Source organism: Mesoplodon bidens (genome assembly GCF_964165515.1).
Source record: "Mesoplodon bidens genome assembly, chromosome: 15".
NCBI classification, from domain to species: domain Eukaryota; kingdom Metazoa; phylum Chordata; class Mammalia; order Artiodactyla; family Ziphiidae; genus Mesoplodon; species Mesoplodon bidens.
In genome coordinates, this window is record NC_138171.1 from 18,832,377 (window position 1) to 18,849,118 (window position 16,742).

General features: G+C 41.5%; 1 protein-coding gene across 3 annotated transcripts in view; it reads left to right on the forward strand.

Annotated features, from left to right (window-relative positions):
• The window catches only part of CHD6 (chromodomain helicase DNA binding protein 6), a 221,311-nt gene that overhangs the window by 112,406 nt on the left and 92,163 nt on the right, over positions 1–16,742 (forward strand). For all 3 annotated transcript variants that reach the window (XM_081255208.1, XM_081255206.1, XM_081255207.1), the window contains 5 exons: positions 9,420–9,482; positions 10,297–10,355; positions 11,031–11,148; positions 15,133–15,219; positions 15,422–15,556. In XM_081255208.1, coding sequence (XP_081111334.1) covers positions 9,420–9,482; positions 10,297–10,355; positions 11,031–11,148; positions 15,133–15,219; positions 15,422–15,556 — 462 coding nt within the window. The remainder of the gene's footprint in view (positions 1–9,419; positions 9,483–10,296; positions 10,356–11,030; positions 11,149–15,132; positions 15,220–15,421; positions 15,557–16,742) is intronic.

A 16,742-nucleotide genomic window follows, 5' to 3' on the forward strand; every position in this document is an offset into this window, starting at 1 on the left:
GCTGAATAGAAGTGAATCAGGTGGTTGGTTGAGGGTCGGAGGTATGTGGGTTGAAATGTTTTGAAATTTTCCCTAAGAAAATAAATTTTTAATTTCATGAGGTTCTTACATGAAAAGTGAATGAACTAAAATGGTCTCCTTTGAAGGATAATTTGAGAAAACTCCAAGCAGTTGAGAACAGATGGCTGTCATGGAAGTATGTTTGGCAAGCAGATTTAGTTTATATCTGTGTGTATCTGTATACACTGAGTGTTTATACACACAGGGTCATGCTTATGCACAATCTCTGTTTAGGGAAAAGAAAAATCCTGATTTTCCAGTTTTCTTCCTACTTTGATGTGTATTTTGGAAACGCTACTCTCTTTTTTCCCTTTTATTAGGATAGGATAAAAACCTGCTGTCAGTATTTTGATGATAACCATTGATTTTTTTTTTTTTTTTTTTTTTTTTTGCGTTATGCGGGCCTCTCACCATTGTGGCCTCTCCCGTTGCAGAGCACAGGCTCCGGACGTGCAGGCTCAGTGGCCATGGCTCATGGGCCCAGCCACTCTGGCATGTGGGATCTTCCCAGGCCAGGGCACTAACCCGTGTCCCCTGAACCAGCAGGCGGACTCTCAACCACTGTGCCACCAGGGAAGCCCTGATTTTTTTTTTTTTTTTTTTTGCGGTATGCGGGCCTCTCACTGTTGTGGCCTCTCCCGTTGCGGAGCACAGGCTCCGGATGCGCAGGCTCAGCGGCCATGGCTCACGGGCCCAGCCGCTCCGCGGCATATGGGATCCTCCCGGACCGGGGCACGAACCCGTATCCCCTGCATCGGCAGGCGGACTCTCAACCACTGCGCCACCAGGGAGGCCCGATTTTTTTTTTTTTAATACTAGTGTGTTTCCCCCTATTCTTCAACTAGTGCCAAAAAATAAATTGAAATTTTATTGCAAATACCTTAATTTTTACTTGAAAATTTTCTATAATGAAGAATGCTTTAAACCCACCATCCTTTTAATCCTCAGAGTAAAGTCCTGTGCTTTCTCCATCCACGTGTTAACATTTCCTTGGATGTGGTCCTAGTTAAAAACTCTGAGAGCAATCAAAATCCTATCATCAGAAACCGCCTTTTTCTGCTCTTCATGGTAGGTAAGAGTAAGAGACTATTTGAAGCAACCTGCTGGTGAGGAGAGACAGTTGTTCTTTTAGCATGGGTGTACATGTATGAATGCTTGCTTGCTAGTCTGGGTTATACAGAATTGGGAGTAGGTAGGAAAGGTGCTCAGCAATTATGAAAGTTTAATGCTAATAGACAGCCAACTCATTTCCAAAGCCTCTCCTAATTTGTCCAGGTACTCTGGCTCTGTGTTCCCATAGCACTTGCTTTATACTACTATTCCCATGTTGTATTGCAAAATCTCTTAACATCATTTATTCAAAAATATTTATTGAGCACCTACCACTATTGAGCACCAAGGACTGTTCTAAGTGCTGGAGATAACATCAAGGAACAAAAGAGACAGAAGTCCCTGCCCTCGTGGAGGGAGCCTACAGCAAATGGAGAGGAGGCCTGCAGCATACACACAACCGATCTCCTCCTCCAGATATTTGCCAGATTTTGAACCTACGTGGGATGGAAAGCCAAAGGGCTAAGCCCAGAACCTCCAAAGGGTAGAAATAACTAGGGAGAGCTGATAATCAATCTGAAAATAATAAAATTGTGTAGTATGTCAATGGTGGTAAGTGGTATGGGAAAAAAAATCAGAATAGGCGTGATACGGAATTCAGGAATGAAGCCTGCAGTTTTAAGTAGGGTGGTCAGTGTTGACCTCACAAAAGTAATATTTGATCCAAGAAGTGAAGGAAGTAAAGGGGTGAGGGAGTCGTGTAGGGAGAAGAGTGTTTCAGGCAGAGGGAATAGCAGAGTCCCGGAGGTGGAAACGTGCCTGGTGTGTATGAGGGACGGACAAGGAGACCTGAAAGGTGACAGAGGAGATGAGAGGCTGGGTACATATCCTATGGGCTTCTGTAGACCTTTGGGAGACTTTTGGTTTTACTCCAAGTTAAAAGAAAAACATTTTAAGCAGTTTAAGCAAAAGAGTCACTTAATAAAAAGGGCCATCCTGAACGTTGTGTTGAGAATGGATCAGTGGGACAGGAGTGGAAACAGGGAGACTACTTAGGAGGCAGTTGGGAATAATCTGGGTAAGAGATGAAGGTGGTCTAGACCAGGGTAGAAGCAGAGGAGGGGGTGAGAAATGGCTGGATTCCTGATGTACTTTGAAGGTAAACTCAACAGGATTTCTTGGCTGATGAGATAGGGTGTGTGGAGAGGAAAGAACAGAGTCAGGATTACAGCAGGATTTTTGGTTTGAACACCCAGAGGGATAGAGTTCCTCTTAACTCAGCTGGGGAAAACTGTAGGTAGAAGGGGTAGGGGTGGGGGGTTGGCTAAGAGACTAGGAGTTTAGTTTGTGGACATCTTAGGTGTGAAATATCTCTGAGATATTCAAGTGGAGATGACAAGTAACAATTAGATAAAAGAGTCTGTAATCATAGGAGAGGATAAATAAATATGGCAGCCAACACAACGTAGCCAGTATTTAAAACCATGAGACCAGATGAGATTACCAAGAGAATGAGTATAGATAGAAAAGAAAAGAAAGCCCAAAAACCAGGCCCTAAGGAACTCCAAAAATAAGAGTTCGTGTTGGAGGATTCTATTCTCAGGTAAGGGTATAGTAGGGCATGGCAGGCCAACACTTGCTGAAAGGGGGGAAAAAAGATAAATTGCAAAGGGCATTTTTTTTTTTTTTTTTTTTTTTTTTTTTTGCGGTAGGCGGGCCTCTCACTGCTGTGGCCTCTCCCGTTGCGGAGCACAGGCTCCGGACGCGCAGGCTCAGCGGCCATGGCTCACGGGCCCAGCCGCTCCGCGGCCTGTGGGATCTTCCCGGACCGGGGCACGAACCCGCGTCCCCTGCATCGGCAGGCGGACTCTCAACCACTGCGCCACCAGGGAAGCCCAAGGGCATATGTTTAAAGACATCAGATAGCTGTGGAAGCAACAAGAATTAGATGAACTAAAACTCCAGACAGAGAAGAGCTATTCCTAGATGGGCTGACAGTTGCCGACTGTTTCTTCTCTGGAGGCATATTCTGGGCAGGGGCTGAGGATCAGGCTGGGCCCAAACAGAGACTATTCTGGGTTGAAGAGAAACCATCTGACCCTGCGGGTGATTGATTATGCAGGGCTGGTGAAATGATCGGAAGCTAAAGGAATTCCCCAAACAGGGAGCTTTCCCCTGGAGACGGTTGATGAATTCTGGGGTAGCCCAAGAAGTTAGTGGCTCAGCCAGAAGGCAGATTGAAATCTCACAGTCTCACGTTACTTTTAGGAGATAAAATCTCACTAAAAGGATGGGTCTACTGCAAAAAAAACCCTGACTCTCCCTTAAGAGAGATTTTTAACCTGCTTGGGATTGGAGACTTCAGGGCTCAGGAGTAAAAAGACCTGCTGGACTTACAGTCAATGACCTTGGACATTCATACTCAAGGAACAGGTAAAACAAGAGATGGACTGAATCTTAACAGTAACCCAGTCCTGACCAACAGTCCCTGATTGGACCAACGGGACCCACTCCTTCTCCCTGTTCGTCTAAGAGAAAATAGGAAACACTTGTAGTAGAAAATATTGTTTGGAGCTGCTATGATTCTTTTATTCACAGTACTCATCATACAGTAAAAAATTATTAGACATTCGAAAAGGCTGGGAAATTGACTGAAAATCAAGAAAATAAATATGTTAATAGAAGCAGACCCCAGACGATCCAGATAACAGAGTTAGCAGAAAAGAACTTTTAAATAACCATGATTAATGTGTTAAAGAAAATAGAGGAAAAGATGGACAAAATAAGTTCTAAAGTAAAGAATTCCAACTGAGAATTGAATCTATAAAGAGAATCAGATCAATACTGTAAAACTGAAATTTTCAATTTATAAAATTCAGAACACAGTGGATGAGTTTAAAAGCAGATTAGATACAGTAGAAGATAAGATTGGTGACTTTGAAGACAGATGAACAGAAAGTTTCTAAACTGACACACAGAAAAAAGAATGGAAAGAACAGAGCAAAGCATAAACGGATAGAGACAATTGGGGTGCAGTGAAAAGGACTAACACGTACATATCTGATTAGAGTCCTAGACATGGAGGAGAGAGTGAATCAGAGGAGTGTTTGAAGATAAAATGAATGGCGAGAAATTCCTATAAACTGATGAAGATATCCACCAGTACATTTCAATGTCAGGTAACCCCAAGCAGGAAAAATGTAAAAAAGAAAACCATACTAAGCATATCTTAAACTGTAGAAAACCAAATACTGAAAGAACATCTTAAAAGTCAGTAGATAAAAACTGACAGCCAATATTATATTAAATGGTGCAGTATTGAATACTTTCCCTCTGAATTTGGGAGTAAGAAAAAGATTCCATTATTCTCATTTATATTCAGAAATACACTGGAGGTCCTGGCTACTGAACTAAGGAAAAAGAAAAAATATAGGACTTCCCTGGTGGCACAATGGTTAAGAATCCGCCTGCCAATGTAGGGGTCACAGGTTTGAGCCCTGGTCTGGGAAGATCCCACATGCCTTGGAGCACTTAAGCCTGTGCGCCACAACTACTGAGCCCACATGCCACAACTACTGAAGCCCATTCACCTAGAGCCTGAGCTCCACAACAAAGAGAAGCCACCTCAGTGAGAAGCCCGGGCACCGCAATGAAGAGTAGCCCCCGCTTACTGCAACTAGAGAGAAGGCCCGCGTGCAGCAACGAAGACCCAACGCAGCCCAAAATTAATTAATTAATTAATGAAAGAAAAAATACAGGCATGCCTCATTTTATTGCTGTTTGCTTTATTGCACTTCACAGATATTGCACTTTTTTTTTAACAAATTGAAGGTTTGTGGTAACCCTGTGTCGAGCAAATGTATTGGCACCATTTACAATATAGTAAAAAAAAACAGAACAAAACTATTTCTATAAACTAGCAACATCAAATCAGGAAAGGAAAATTGTAAAATACCATTTATGATAGTATCAAGGTATTAGATACCCTGTAATAACTCTCAGAGGATACAAGCCTTCTATATGGAAAACATTGCTGAAAGAAATTAAAGAAGACCTAAATAAATAGAGCAATATATGACATACATGTATTCAATATTGTGAAGATGTCTATAGTTCAGTCCCAGTCAAAATCTAAGCAGGGTGTTTTTCTGATAGAAATTGATGATGGAAGTACAAAAGACCTAGATTAGCCAAGGCAGTCTTGAAAAGGAAGAACTAAATTGGAATACTTACCATAATCCAGACTTTGTAATCAAGCCACAATGAAGACAGGGTAGTGTTGCCATCAGAACAAATAGAACAATGGAACAAAATAGAGTGGTATGTACTGCCCAGCATGGCTTGTATTTAGCTGTGTGTGCCTATTAAGCACTTGAAATATACCTAGTCTGAATTGAGATGTGCTGTAAGTATGAAATACACAGTAGATTTTTAAAGAGTTAGTGTGAGAAAAATAATGTAAACTATTCCATTAATAATTTTACATTGATCACATTGAAATGATAATATTTGGGGTATATTAGTTTAAATAAAATATTGTTAAAATCAAGTTCATCTGTTTTTTATTTTTTTTGTTGTTGTTGTTTTTGTTTTTTTTCTTTTTGCGGTATGCGGGCCTCTCACTGTTGTGGCCTCTCCCGTTGCGGAGCACAGGCTCCGGATGCGCAGGCCCAGCGGCCATGGCTCACGGGCCCAGCCGCTCCGCGGCATATGGGATCCTCCCAGACCGGGGCACGAACCCGTATCCCCTGCATCGGCAGGCGGACTCTCAACCACTGCGCCACCAGGGAGGCCCCATCTGTTTTTTAATGTGGCTACAAGAAGATTTACAACCACATATATGGCTTATTGAATGACATTGGTGGCAGCAAAGATTCCTTAAACAGAACACAAAAATACATAAGAGAAAAGATTGATAAGGTGGATTACATAGAACTTCTGTTCATCAGAAGATACATTTACAGGTTGAAAATGCAAACCATAGATTGGTAGAAAATGTTTGTATGGATTGTGACAGAGGACTCTTATTGAGAAGTAAAGATATATATTAAACTCTCGAATATAAAGAACTCTTGCCAATCAGAAAAAAGGACTATTTTTAAAATAGGCAAATGACTTGAACAGGAGCTTCACAGTGAGTGTATCCACATGGCCAATAAGCATATGAAAAGGTGCTCAGCATCCTTAGTTATCAGGGAAATGTGAATCAAAGAGATGATAATGCACATCCACTGGGAATGGCTAAAATTTTCAAGACTGACAGTTATCGAGTCAGTTGCAACTCCCATACACTGCTGTTGGATGTAAAAATTGTTACAGCCACTTTGGGAAAAGTTCTGACAATGTCCATTAAAACTAAACATGGGCTTCCCTGGTGGTGCAGTGGTTAAGAATCCACCTGCCAATGCAGGGGACACGGGTTTGAGCCCTGGTCCGGGAAGATCCCACATGCCTCGGAGCAACTAAGCCCGTGTACCACAGCTACTGAGCCTGCGTTCTAGAGCCTGAGAGCCACAGCTACTGAGCCCGCATGCCTAGAGCCCGCGCTCTGCAGCAAGAGAAGCCACCTCAACGAGAAGCCCACATGCCGCAACGAAGAGTAGTCCCCGCTCACCGCAACTAGAGAAAGCCCATGCGCAGCAAGGAAGACCCAGCGCAGCCAAAAATAAATAAATAAATATATTAAAAAAATAATAATAAACATATAACCAACCTCATAGCCTAGCAATTTCACTCCTATGTTATATCCAAGGTAACTGAGTGCATTTATGTGAACATTGAAAGCAACCTAAATATTCCTCAGCAACAGAATGGATAAATAAATGGTAGTGTATTTATACAATAAAATACTACACAGTAATACAGGAGAATGAACGAAACACTGTATGATTCCATTTACATGAAACTTAATAATAGGCAGAACTAATCAATGGTGGTAGAAGTCTGAATAGTGGTTACTTCCAGTGGGGGCATGAGGGTCTTCCAGGATGTTGGAAATGTTATATAACTTGATCTTGGTAGGACTTAAACTTCAACAACTGTACCCTTGAGATCTCTGCATGCTGTATGTATGCCATGCCTCACTTAAAGCATTATGTTAGCATGTCTGGCAGTTCCTTGATGATGAAGACTGTAGCTCATTTATTTCTATAAGACCAGTGCATAAACACAAAAGGCAGTCAATAAATAATGTGGGAGAAATTTAGGAAGGAAATGAAGTAGGAAGTTAGGAAGGAAGTTGGTTCATTAATCTAGTTTTTTGTAACCCAGCCCCTGTTCCTTTGTTCGCTGTCCACCTGTCATAGTCAGAGCTCTGTTTGGGTGCAAGGTTGGGGTATTGATTTTACTGCTCAGGAAAGTACATCTAGCTTGGGCCCTTTGCAGTTACCCATCTGTACAGTAGAAGATAAGTCCAGGTATATGGAGAAGGGGGAGACTTTTTAATCACATGATATAGATTAAGAATAATGCTTTTTCTTTCCTTGTGTATTTCCATCTGTGTCTCTTTTCCTCTTCCCTGTTGTTTAGCATTCAACCAATATTCACTGATCACCCACTGTTGCCTGCTTTTTCAAGGTATCTAGCTACATTAGTGAGTAAAACAAATAAAGATCCCTGCCCTCACAAGGCTTATATTGTAGTGGGAGAAGACGGGCAATCCACAGTAAGCTGCCTCCTTCTCCTTTTCTTACTTGTGCAGAAGAATCAAGCAGAAGAAACATACTGACAGGAAAACAAAAGCTTAATCTGTATCCCGCCCCATCCTTCTATTGTATGGTAGGCCCAGTTCACTTGTCTTCTGGTTGAGCAGTGGAAAAGACTTGTCATTTTGGATTAACTTCACAGTGCCATGTGTCCAGGGGGACGTAATAAATATTTGTAGCCTTTGGGAGCATCTGTCAGTTCCTGCTGATTCCCATACTTCTTTTCTGCCATCCGCCCTACTCATCTTTTTTTACCATCACCTTTCTGGGAAAAGCTTCATTTAAGTTCTTAGAAAATATGTTTTCTGTAATGGTATGACTTTGGGACAGTTGAGCCCTAGAATGGGCAGTGAGATGCAGCATAAACCATCCTTTTGGAAAGTTCTGATAAGGAACCCAAATAGTTATTTTGAGAGTTAGGGTTGTTGTGATGAGTGTTCTTTTCATATACTGTTCTAAATCTCATATTGTGATAAATAGTGGGTCTGGAAAGGTTATATAGTGCATATGAAACGATGGAAATAAAACTGCTCAAATAAAGTCCGAGGAAGAACATTTAACAGGAGAGTTGTGACCCAATGCATCCTTTTTTTTTTTTTTTAATGTCCATCAAAGGAAGAAGGCAAATAGACTCTGGTTTATTAATACAATAGAATATTATACAGCATTAAAATTGAATGGCTAAAGCAACATGAACAATATGGATGAATATTGGCAATATCATATTAAGTTAAAGAAGATTATATCCACCATGACACCCTTTATATAAAGTTAAAACAAAATAAAATTTTAAAGAAATATTTGTATATCCAGTGCATCCTTTTTTAAGTTCGTCGTTTTTTAAATGCAGATTTTTTTTTTTAAGTCAAATACTCTGTAGAAAGAGATTTCATGGAGATTAGGAAATGTTGATGTGTATCCAGGGCAGAAAGGAAGGAGTTAATTTGTTTCCAGTTGGGATTTGTAGTCAATGGATGATCAGTGAAACAGAAAGCCATTTCCAGGTACAGAGGAGAAAGATGGTACAATTTAGTAAAGTATAATTATACTTTGCATTTGCATAGCGCTTACTGTCCAAAAAATGTTTTCACATGCCGTTTTATCCTCCCAGTAACCCAGTGAGATATGTGTTTTTAACTCCTATTTTAATAGACTTGGAACTAAGAGGTGTTAATTGACTAGCCCAAAGTCAATAGCTGGATTGTGTCAGAATTGGGACCCTCTGATTCTAAAGCCCCCAGGCTCTTCTATGTTAGGCCTTTCTGAAAATTTATGCAGCAACATGTAAGCAGTTTTGGCAGAGAAGGGAAGTCTTAGGGTCAATTTTAAAGATGCTAAAGGCAGATCTGAAATGAAGAATCTGAAGCAAATCAAGAAGCAGAATAACTTCCCTGCTCACTTGGGAGGGGAAGGTGATAGGGTGTTATGCCCAGAGGTTAGAATGTGTGTGATCTTTTGATCACTCTGTGGGCTGATAGGAGGGAGACCTCAGTACTCAAAGGTGAACTTTTGGACAAAGTAGTGCCTATTACAGTATTTCTTCTAGAATTATTTCATGGCTCCTGTGGTGCCGTAATTGTCTCTCTCTTTAACCTCCATCTCCAGGAGCCTCCAGAAGATGACGCAAACATCATTGAGAAGATCCTGGCATCTAAGACTGTCCAGGAGGTTCGTGGCTGATGTTTCTGGCTTGTATATCACTAGCGCAGTTTACGCCCTCTGTGGAGAGATGTTTCTGGAGTGGTCATTCTTGGCTGGACTGAGAGCTAGGCAAGAACACTGTTTGGCTAGTTGACACTTATTTTCACCTCCATGAAAGATTTTAAGACATAAAATTCTGAAATATTTGAGTATGGCCCAGACCGATGTTTTTTTCCCTTATGATCCTAGCAAAAGGTATTGATCCTTTAGTTGCCCTAGCCCACTGAAAGTCATCAGAGGGCCAAGAAGAAGAGATGGGAAAAGACTCCCAGTGAAAACATCTTTTCCTTTCAACATCTCAGGGCTGTGCAGAGAACCTCTAGAGAACATTTCTGGCGTGAAAGAGTATGCCGGTGCCAGTGAAGGCATAGTTTCATCTTTACCTCAAGTATTTATGAAAGTAAACTTCCTTACCTTGAGAGTGAACATCACTGGAGTTTGTGGGGGGCGGTTGGGAGGACGCCAGAAATGCATGTCCTCACTTCTGCACCAGCTCTCAGAGCCCTGGGCCAGTTTGGCTTTATCAGCTGAATGCTCTCCCAGCCTGGACCTAAGAATGACACCAGGAGGATCATTTTTTTTTTCTAACCTTATAGCTTACTGTGTGTTCAGCCTTTAGAAAGCCTGCTCCAGACCTGTCAGAAAAAGACCTGGGAAAATGAAAATGTCCTCGAGAAATATGTTCTAAAAGCAGGCAGAAGTATTGATTTACCTTTTTCGTTTGACACGTAAGGGTGATCCATGGGGAACTGGGCTGATAACTGCTTGCTTTTGGTTACAGGTTCACCCGGGAGAACCCCCATTCGACTTGGAGCTGTTCTACGTCAAGTATAGGAATTTGTACGTCTATTTAATGTATTATTTGTATGTGTATTTTAAATGAATAGAACTTTCTTCTTTCATCACACCATTATCTTTTATATTTTCCAAGAATGGCCCCTAAGGCACGACCCACAGACCTTGACTGGCTCAAGTTCACCTTAGGTGGCAGTGCTTTACTTTGGCTGCGTGTAGAATCACCTGGAGAGTTCTTTAAAACTACTGAAGTCCTTGCTGCACTCAAGACCTTATACTGCATTCAAGGCTTATACTCTGGGAGTAGTTCTCAAGGATTGGCATGTTTTAAAAACTCCCTCTGCAGTTCCCATTTGCACCCAGAGTGGAGAACCACGGTCCTATAGCCTATGTTTTTCTCCTCACTTGGGTTTTTCTTTCTTTCTCTGCTGTGTGCCCACTTTCACTAGTGTGCCTTAACGATGGCCTGCCTATACCTGCCCTCCCTCTGCTCTGAGCCAGTTTCTCTAGAAACCACAGAGTGACCAGTTGCTTGGAAATGCTGCATTGTTTTGTATTCTGTTTTTGTCCCGAAGGGCAAGGCCCTTCTAAGCCCAGCAGTTCCACAGCAAGTCACTCCACTGCTGCTGTGTTAGACGGTCACCTGGTTATTGAAACACTTTAAAGCTTGATGGTTTGCTGGTTCTGTGCTTGTCTCACACTTTGTGTGTCTTTGGATAGTTCCTACTTGCACTGTAAATGGGCCACAATGGAAGAACTCGAAAAGGATCCTCGCATCGCACAGAAGATCAAGAGATTTAGGAATAAACAAGCCCAGATGAAGCACATTTTTACTGAGGTGAAGCAATATTTACTAATTTGATCACTGCTTTTCTTGTGGTATTAAATACTAGGTTTAAGTTTCTTAAAGTTGAAGTCCTGTATAGATCTATTGCTCAGGTGTCTGCTGATTTGTGACAAGATTTGTCCAGCTTTAAGCCAAAGAAAACAAATTATCCACCAAGGAATAAGGATCAAACCTTATAAACTGATAACTCATAAGAACGTGCAACTAGGTCACGTTCTAGGGCAGAATGTACACACAGGAGGAATGTGCACACAGTTCTTTCACTTCCTCCTCCCCCCTCCCCAAAAGGGCAATTCCAAGAAGACTTAAAGTTTGGGTGTAAAAAATAAAAACAAAGCTAAAATGTTAGAAAATAAGTAAATAAATGTATAAACTTGGGTATTCCTAAGTATGGTACCTACAGCAAGAGGAAGGATTGATGGATTTGGATATCAAAACATCTGTAGTGCCTGTAAGTTAGAAAATACCACAAATACATCTTTAAGTAAGTACATAATGTACATAGACGTATTCCCTAATTACGTACGTGCACACATACATACAAGGCATACATTCTTCTTATTCCAGTATGGAAACCTTATTTACATTTGTATACACACATGCATGATACACATACCTATACACATGACAAATAGCTTTAATGATAAGAAATGCTCTTCTAGTTCAAAAAGAAAAATACAAAATCCCAAATAGAAAAAAATGGACAAATTAATGGGGAATTCAGAAAAGAGGGGAAAATTACTTATCAGCCATACAAAAATGTAGTCAATTTCACTAGCAGTCAGAGAAATGCAAATTAAAATGGGAATCTTCTAGTTTCCACGTATCAAATATTTGAAGGTTTTAAACATAAGGACTTCCCACTGCTGGTGAAGGTGTAGGGAAGAGACACTGTCGTCGTCACGGGTTGGGAGTATAACTTAGGATGACCTGTCAGGAGAGCAGGATGACAGCAGACATCACATGTCTCAATATTTGCCCATCCTTTGTCTCAGCAGTTCTGTTTCCACCATTGATTTTAAGGAAGCTATCAAGTCTTTGTGCAAAGACTTAGCTATGATAAACAGTTGTTTGTATTGGTGAAAAATTGAAAACAAACCAAATGTTAGATAATAGACACTTGTTAAATTATGATACATCCCACAGAATGCAATACTGTGCAGCTAGTAAAAATGATATTGGAGGACAATTATTAACGTCATAGGAAGAGGCTTAGTGATGTTAACTATTGTTAGTTGAAAATGTCAAGCTCTTATATGAGACAGTTCCATTTTGGGGGGTACAAGAGAGAAGAATCACCATAATAATGCATAGAAAATGTCTGAGTGTATGTGAAAATGATGACATAATTTTCTCCATTTGATGGGATTGTGGTGATTTCTATTTTCTTTGACATGTAATTTTTCAATTTTATACAGATAACTTATGGAGAAAAAAGCAATAAAAATTATTTTTTAAACGTAGTCACAAATACTAGACCTTAAGAGTGCACTGAGATGCCATCAAATTTTAGCAGATTGCTGCACATTCTTACCAATTCATTGTTCATGTTGTACTCCTTTTCCTCAAATGACAAAAAACTATTTTAGGATAATGTCAATAAGTGTTCTTTTTGTCCCAATATGGAGTCCGTTTTCTTTAGTCTTAACGTTTGGCCCCAGGCCTCTCCAGGATTGTTGTAAAGCCTGTGAGAACAGTCTTTTATGGCATCGTTCCTCTGTAGAGAATTGGAAAGGAAGGACTAGAATTGGAAAAACCATCCTGAAGCCCTGTTGGATACTCTCCCTCGGTTCCTGGAACTTCTTATTCACGCCTCTATTTTAGTGAGCATTTGCAGTGTAGTGACTTGTTTACGTGTCTGTGTCTTCCATTTTGAGCCCTGCGAGACAGACAGGGCCACGTCTTCCTCATGGTACTTCCTGTCTGTGGTACTAGGCGCAGGGTCAGTGGTCAGTCACCACTTGTTTGTGCCCAGGTAAGGGAAGAGGGTTTTCTGTGCCACTCCTGCTTCAGACCCTTCAGCACTTCCTGTTGTCGTGGAATAAAGTCCAAACTATTTAATGTAGCCTACAAAGCCCCATGAATCTGGTTTCTGATTTATTCCCAAGGGAGTGATTTTTTCCCCTTGGTTGGGAATAGAAAATTGTGTTAGGATGTGTAGAAATACTATAATGGGAATTCATACTCTTGGGGAAGGAAAGGCTTTTGAGAAGATTGGAGGCCGTCATGAAAGGAACGAGGGGTGAGAATGGGGAGTAGTTGCTGTAACGCTGTCTTCAGTCTTGACCTCGTCAACATTTTTGTTAATAACTTGCATAAATGATATTCTTATGAATAAATAATAACCTAGTTTTGAATAGAGCTTCTTCATACCCGTTATTTCCAGCCGCTTTATGAGGTAGCCGGGGGCGCGTGTGAAGGAGAGTGGGGTTGGAAAGGCTGTGAGTTGCCACGCCCCACGGGGCTGGAGGCCTATGAAACCCTGACTCCTCAACACCAAGCCCAGTGCTGGGAGAATAAATGACAGAATCAAAGTGCAGGTTTACCTGGACAGGCGAGGATGAATGAAATAATGAAAATGGCCATAAGTAAATGTAATGTCACACATTGGTATTTTAAAGATCTTTACAACTTTGGAGTGGGGAAAATGACCAGATAGCAGTTTGCCTTGGGCCAACTGCAGTAGCTCCTTCAGACTCAGTATCCTCCGTTTACGTAAATCAGAACCCCTAATACTATCACCCTCACAGACTACCTGGGAGGATTAAATGGCACAGTGTTGACAGAAGTGCTAAGCGTGGTGCCCGACCCATAGTCACTCTTCCGCAGAGGTTAGCTCTCTGCATCACCAAGGGATCTAGAAACGTGTCATCTGAAGAACATTGAACACCTGGGGTTAGGGAGGTGTTCCGATAGGGACGAATCAACTTTGTTACTGCTGCTCTAGAGGAAGCAGTTCACACCAGTGAGTCGGTTACAGGAGGAAAATTAGGCTGTAATTTAATAGTAATAATGATAAAGATCATGATGCTACTACTGGACAGGCAGAGGTAAAGCTGTCTTGGCAGTGGGTCACGTCTCAGAGGGCAATAAGTTCCTGAACACGGGGATAATTGAATCCGAGGCTGGATTTGCCAGGGATGCTGTAAAAACAGGTGTTCCTGCGTTGATTGGAAGATGAAACTAGAGAGCTCCTAAAGTGCCTTCTAGCTTAAGGGGTAATAAGAACATTCCTGCACTTCAGGAGGAGGGCTTCTGGGCAAGAAAGACCCGGGTAAATGTTCTGATTCACGTGGCTTTGCAACCTTGGTCACGGTACTTATTTAACCTCTCTGAGTCAGTTTTCTCATCTGTAAAGATAATTACGACACCTGCTACTCCATAAAGTAGCTTATAGGCTAAAATGAAAGCACCGGACACACATTAAATATTTCTAAATCTTATTATTTTGTAAGTACACTTTTTTTTTTATTTTGAAGCGTAGTGTGTTTAACAGTAAGCAGTCCTAAGGGTACAGCTCCAGTGAATTTTTGCAAAATAAACACTTCTGTGTAACCAGCACCTAGATCGGGAAATAAAACATTATTGGTACCCCTGAAGCCCCTTCCATGCCTCCTTCCAATATTAACTGTTATTGGTATTAAGAAGAAAAACAAACTGTCATTCTGGGTTTCCGAGGGATATCTCTGGAAATCCTCCTCGTGCTGATTTTTGCTCAGTACTGTAATGACCAACAGGAAAGTCTCACCCTGGTGGGGCAACCTGTAAGGTGTGGTCGTTTCTTTAAATTCAGTCCCGAAGGAGGATTTGGGGACAGTGCAGAAATGTCGGTGAGGTGACTTTTATTTTCAAGCGAACCTTTTCATTCTGTGTTTCCCGCCCAATAGGGCGCAGAGGAGGGGTCACTTAAAACACTGGATGCTGGGTTGGAGGGGTGGGGGACACTTCTTAGCTCTTCTTTTTTGTTTGCCTTAGCCTGACGAAGACTTGTTCAACCCAGACTACGTGGAGGTTGATCGCATCTTGGAGGTGGCCCACACCAAGGATGCAGAAACCGGAGAGGTGGGTATTGTGCTGTTTCGACTCTTCCAAAGTGTCTTCGCTGCTTGCCGAAGATACTGTGCACGTTTCGTTAACATGTGGTCCTTGTTTTCATGGCATTCGCATGCCGTATTGTAGGGAGGTTTTCATAGGTCTGTCAGTGTAGGACTGATTCCTGTAATGTAGTAGAAAGAATGTAAGTGTCTCTCCCATTTCCCACTAGGAAGTGACGCATTACCTGGTGAAGTGGTGCTCACTGCCTTACGAAGAAAGTACATGGGAGCTGGAGGAGGATGTGGATCCTGCGAAAGTTAAAGAATTCGAATCTCTGCAAGTTCTCCCTGAAGTTAAGCATGTGGTAATGTACCCATGTCACTGTTTGGCGCCTCTTGTAACATGTGATTTTAGGAACTTGGCAATCCTGGGTGTCCCCTTGGCTGTGCTCCTGAGTGGTTCCTGTGGTGTCTTATCACTGGTCACTCCCATTGAAACCGCGGTTCAGGGTGTGTTTCTCCCCACATCACACTTTGCTAGCACTCAGGTCAGCTTTACGTCTGGGCTCTACTTTGATGTATGTGACATTTCAGAAGCTTGGCTATGAGCTTTGATTTCTTGGTGTATGGCTGTCAGATGGAGTCAGTAAGATAGAAGGTAAGAAATGCCTGGCTTGGGAAAGAAGCTCAGTAAGTTGTTAGTATCTTTCTTATCCCTTGCTCCATTGGTGATCTCTCTTCTTCAGTTTTATCCTTTGCCTTTACTCAAGTGGAATATTCATACAGGGAAGAACTGTCCTTCCTCTATAGATCGCTGGGACTTTGCAGATAAAACATAGGTTTTCAGTACGTTTTTGCTGAATTGGTTTGTTTTTCTGATTCTGGATTATTACCACCAAGCTGCAAAAATGTCAAAGGAGGCAGAATTGGGATAGAGCCCAGTTAAGATGTGACTAAGTTGGGAAAAGAATCAGAGCTGTGAAAGAATATAACTATAGACTGGAATGATCATTTTCTATTTTTTTAAATCACTATTTTTGTATGAAAAACTCTTATCCAGTTCCTTATTGTTGTTTTTATATATATCACAGGGAAAGTTGGGACTTCAAAGGCAAGACTTTGACACTGAACTTAGATCCCTGTCAGAGTCCATCCAAAAGCAGTTTTGCTTTTGTTTCTTGACTCTGAAGGGTATAGAGGTTTCTTGAGATGCGGAACTGTAATTAGAAACCTGTGTATTTTACAGTGTTTGTCTACATAATTGATTAATGAATTTTTCTCTCAACCCTCTCCTATAACAGTTGTCCATTTAAAATTCAATTTGTTAGTCATTTACTAAGCACCTGCTGTAGGTTGATTCTTGGTTGGGACAGAGTAAGAAAGTAGGTCCAGGCCCTGCCCCAGGAGCTCACAGGCTGACGGAGGAAGCATGTGTGTGCAGGACAAATATGGCACCAGGCTAACTGGGGCATGTGGCCCAAAGCAGAAGCAAACCAGTGGGGGAGCAGAGAGTAGAGAGAATTTCATTCTGAAGCTAATTCTAAGTTATCA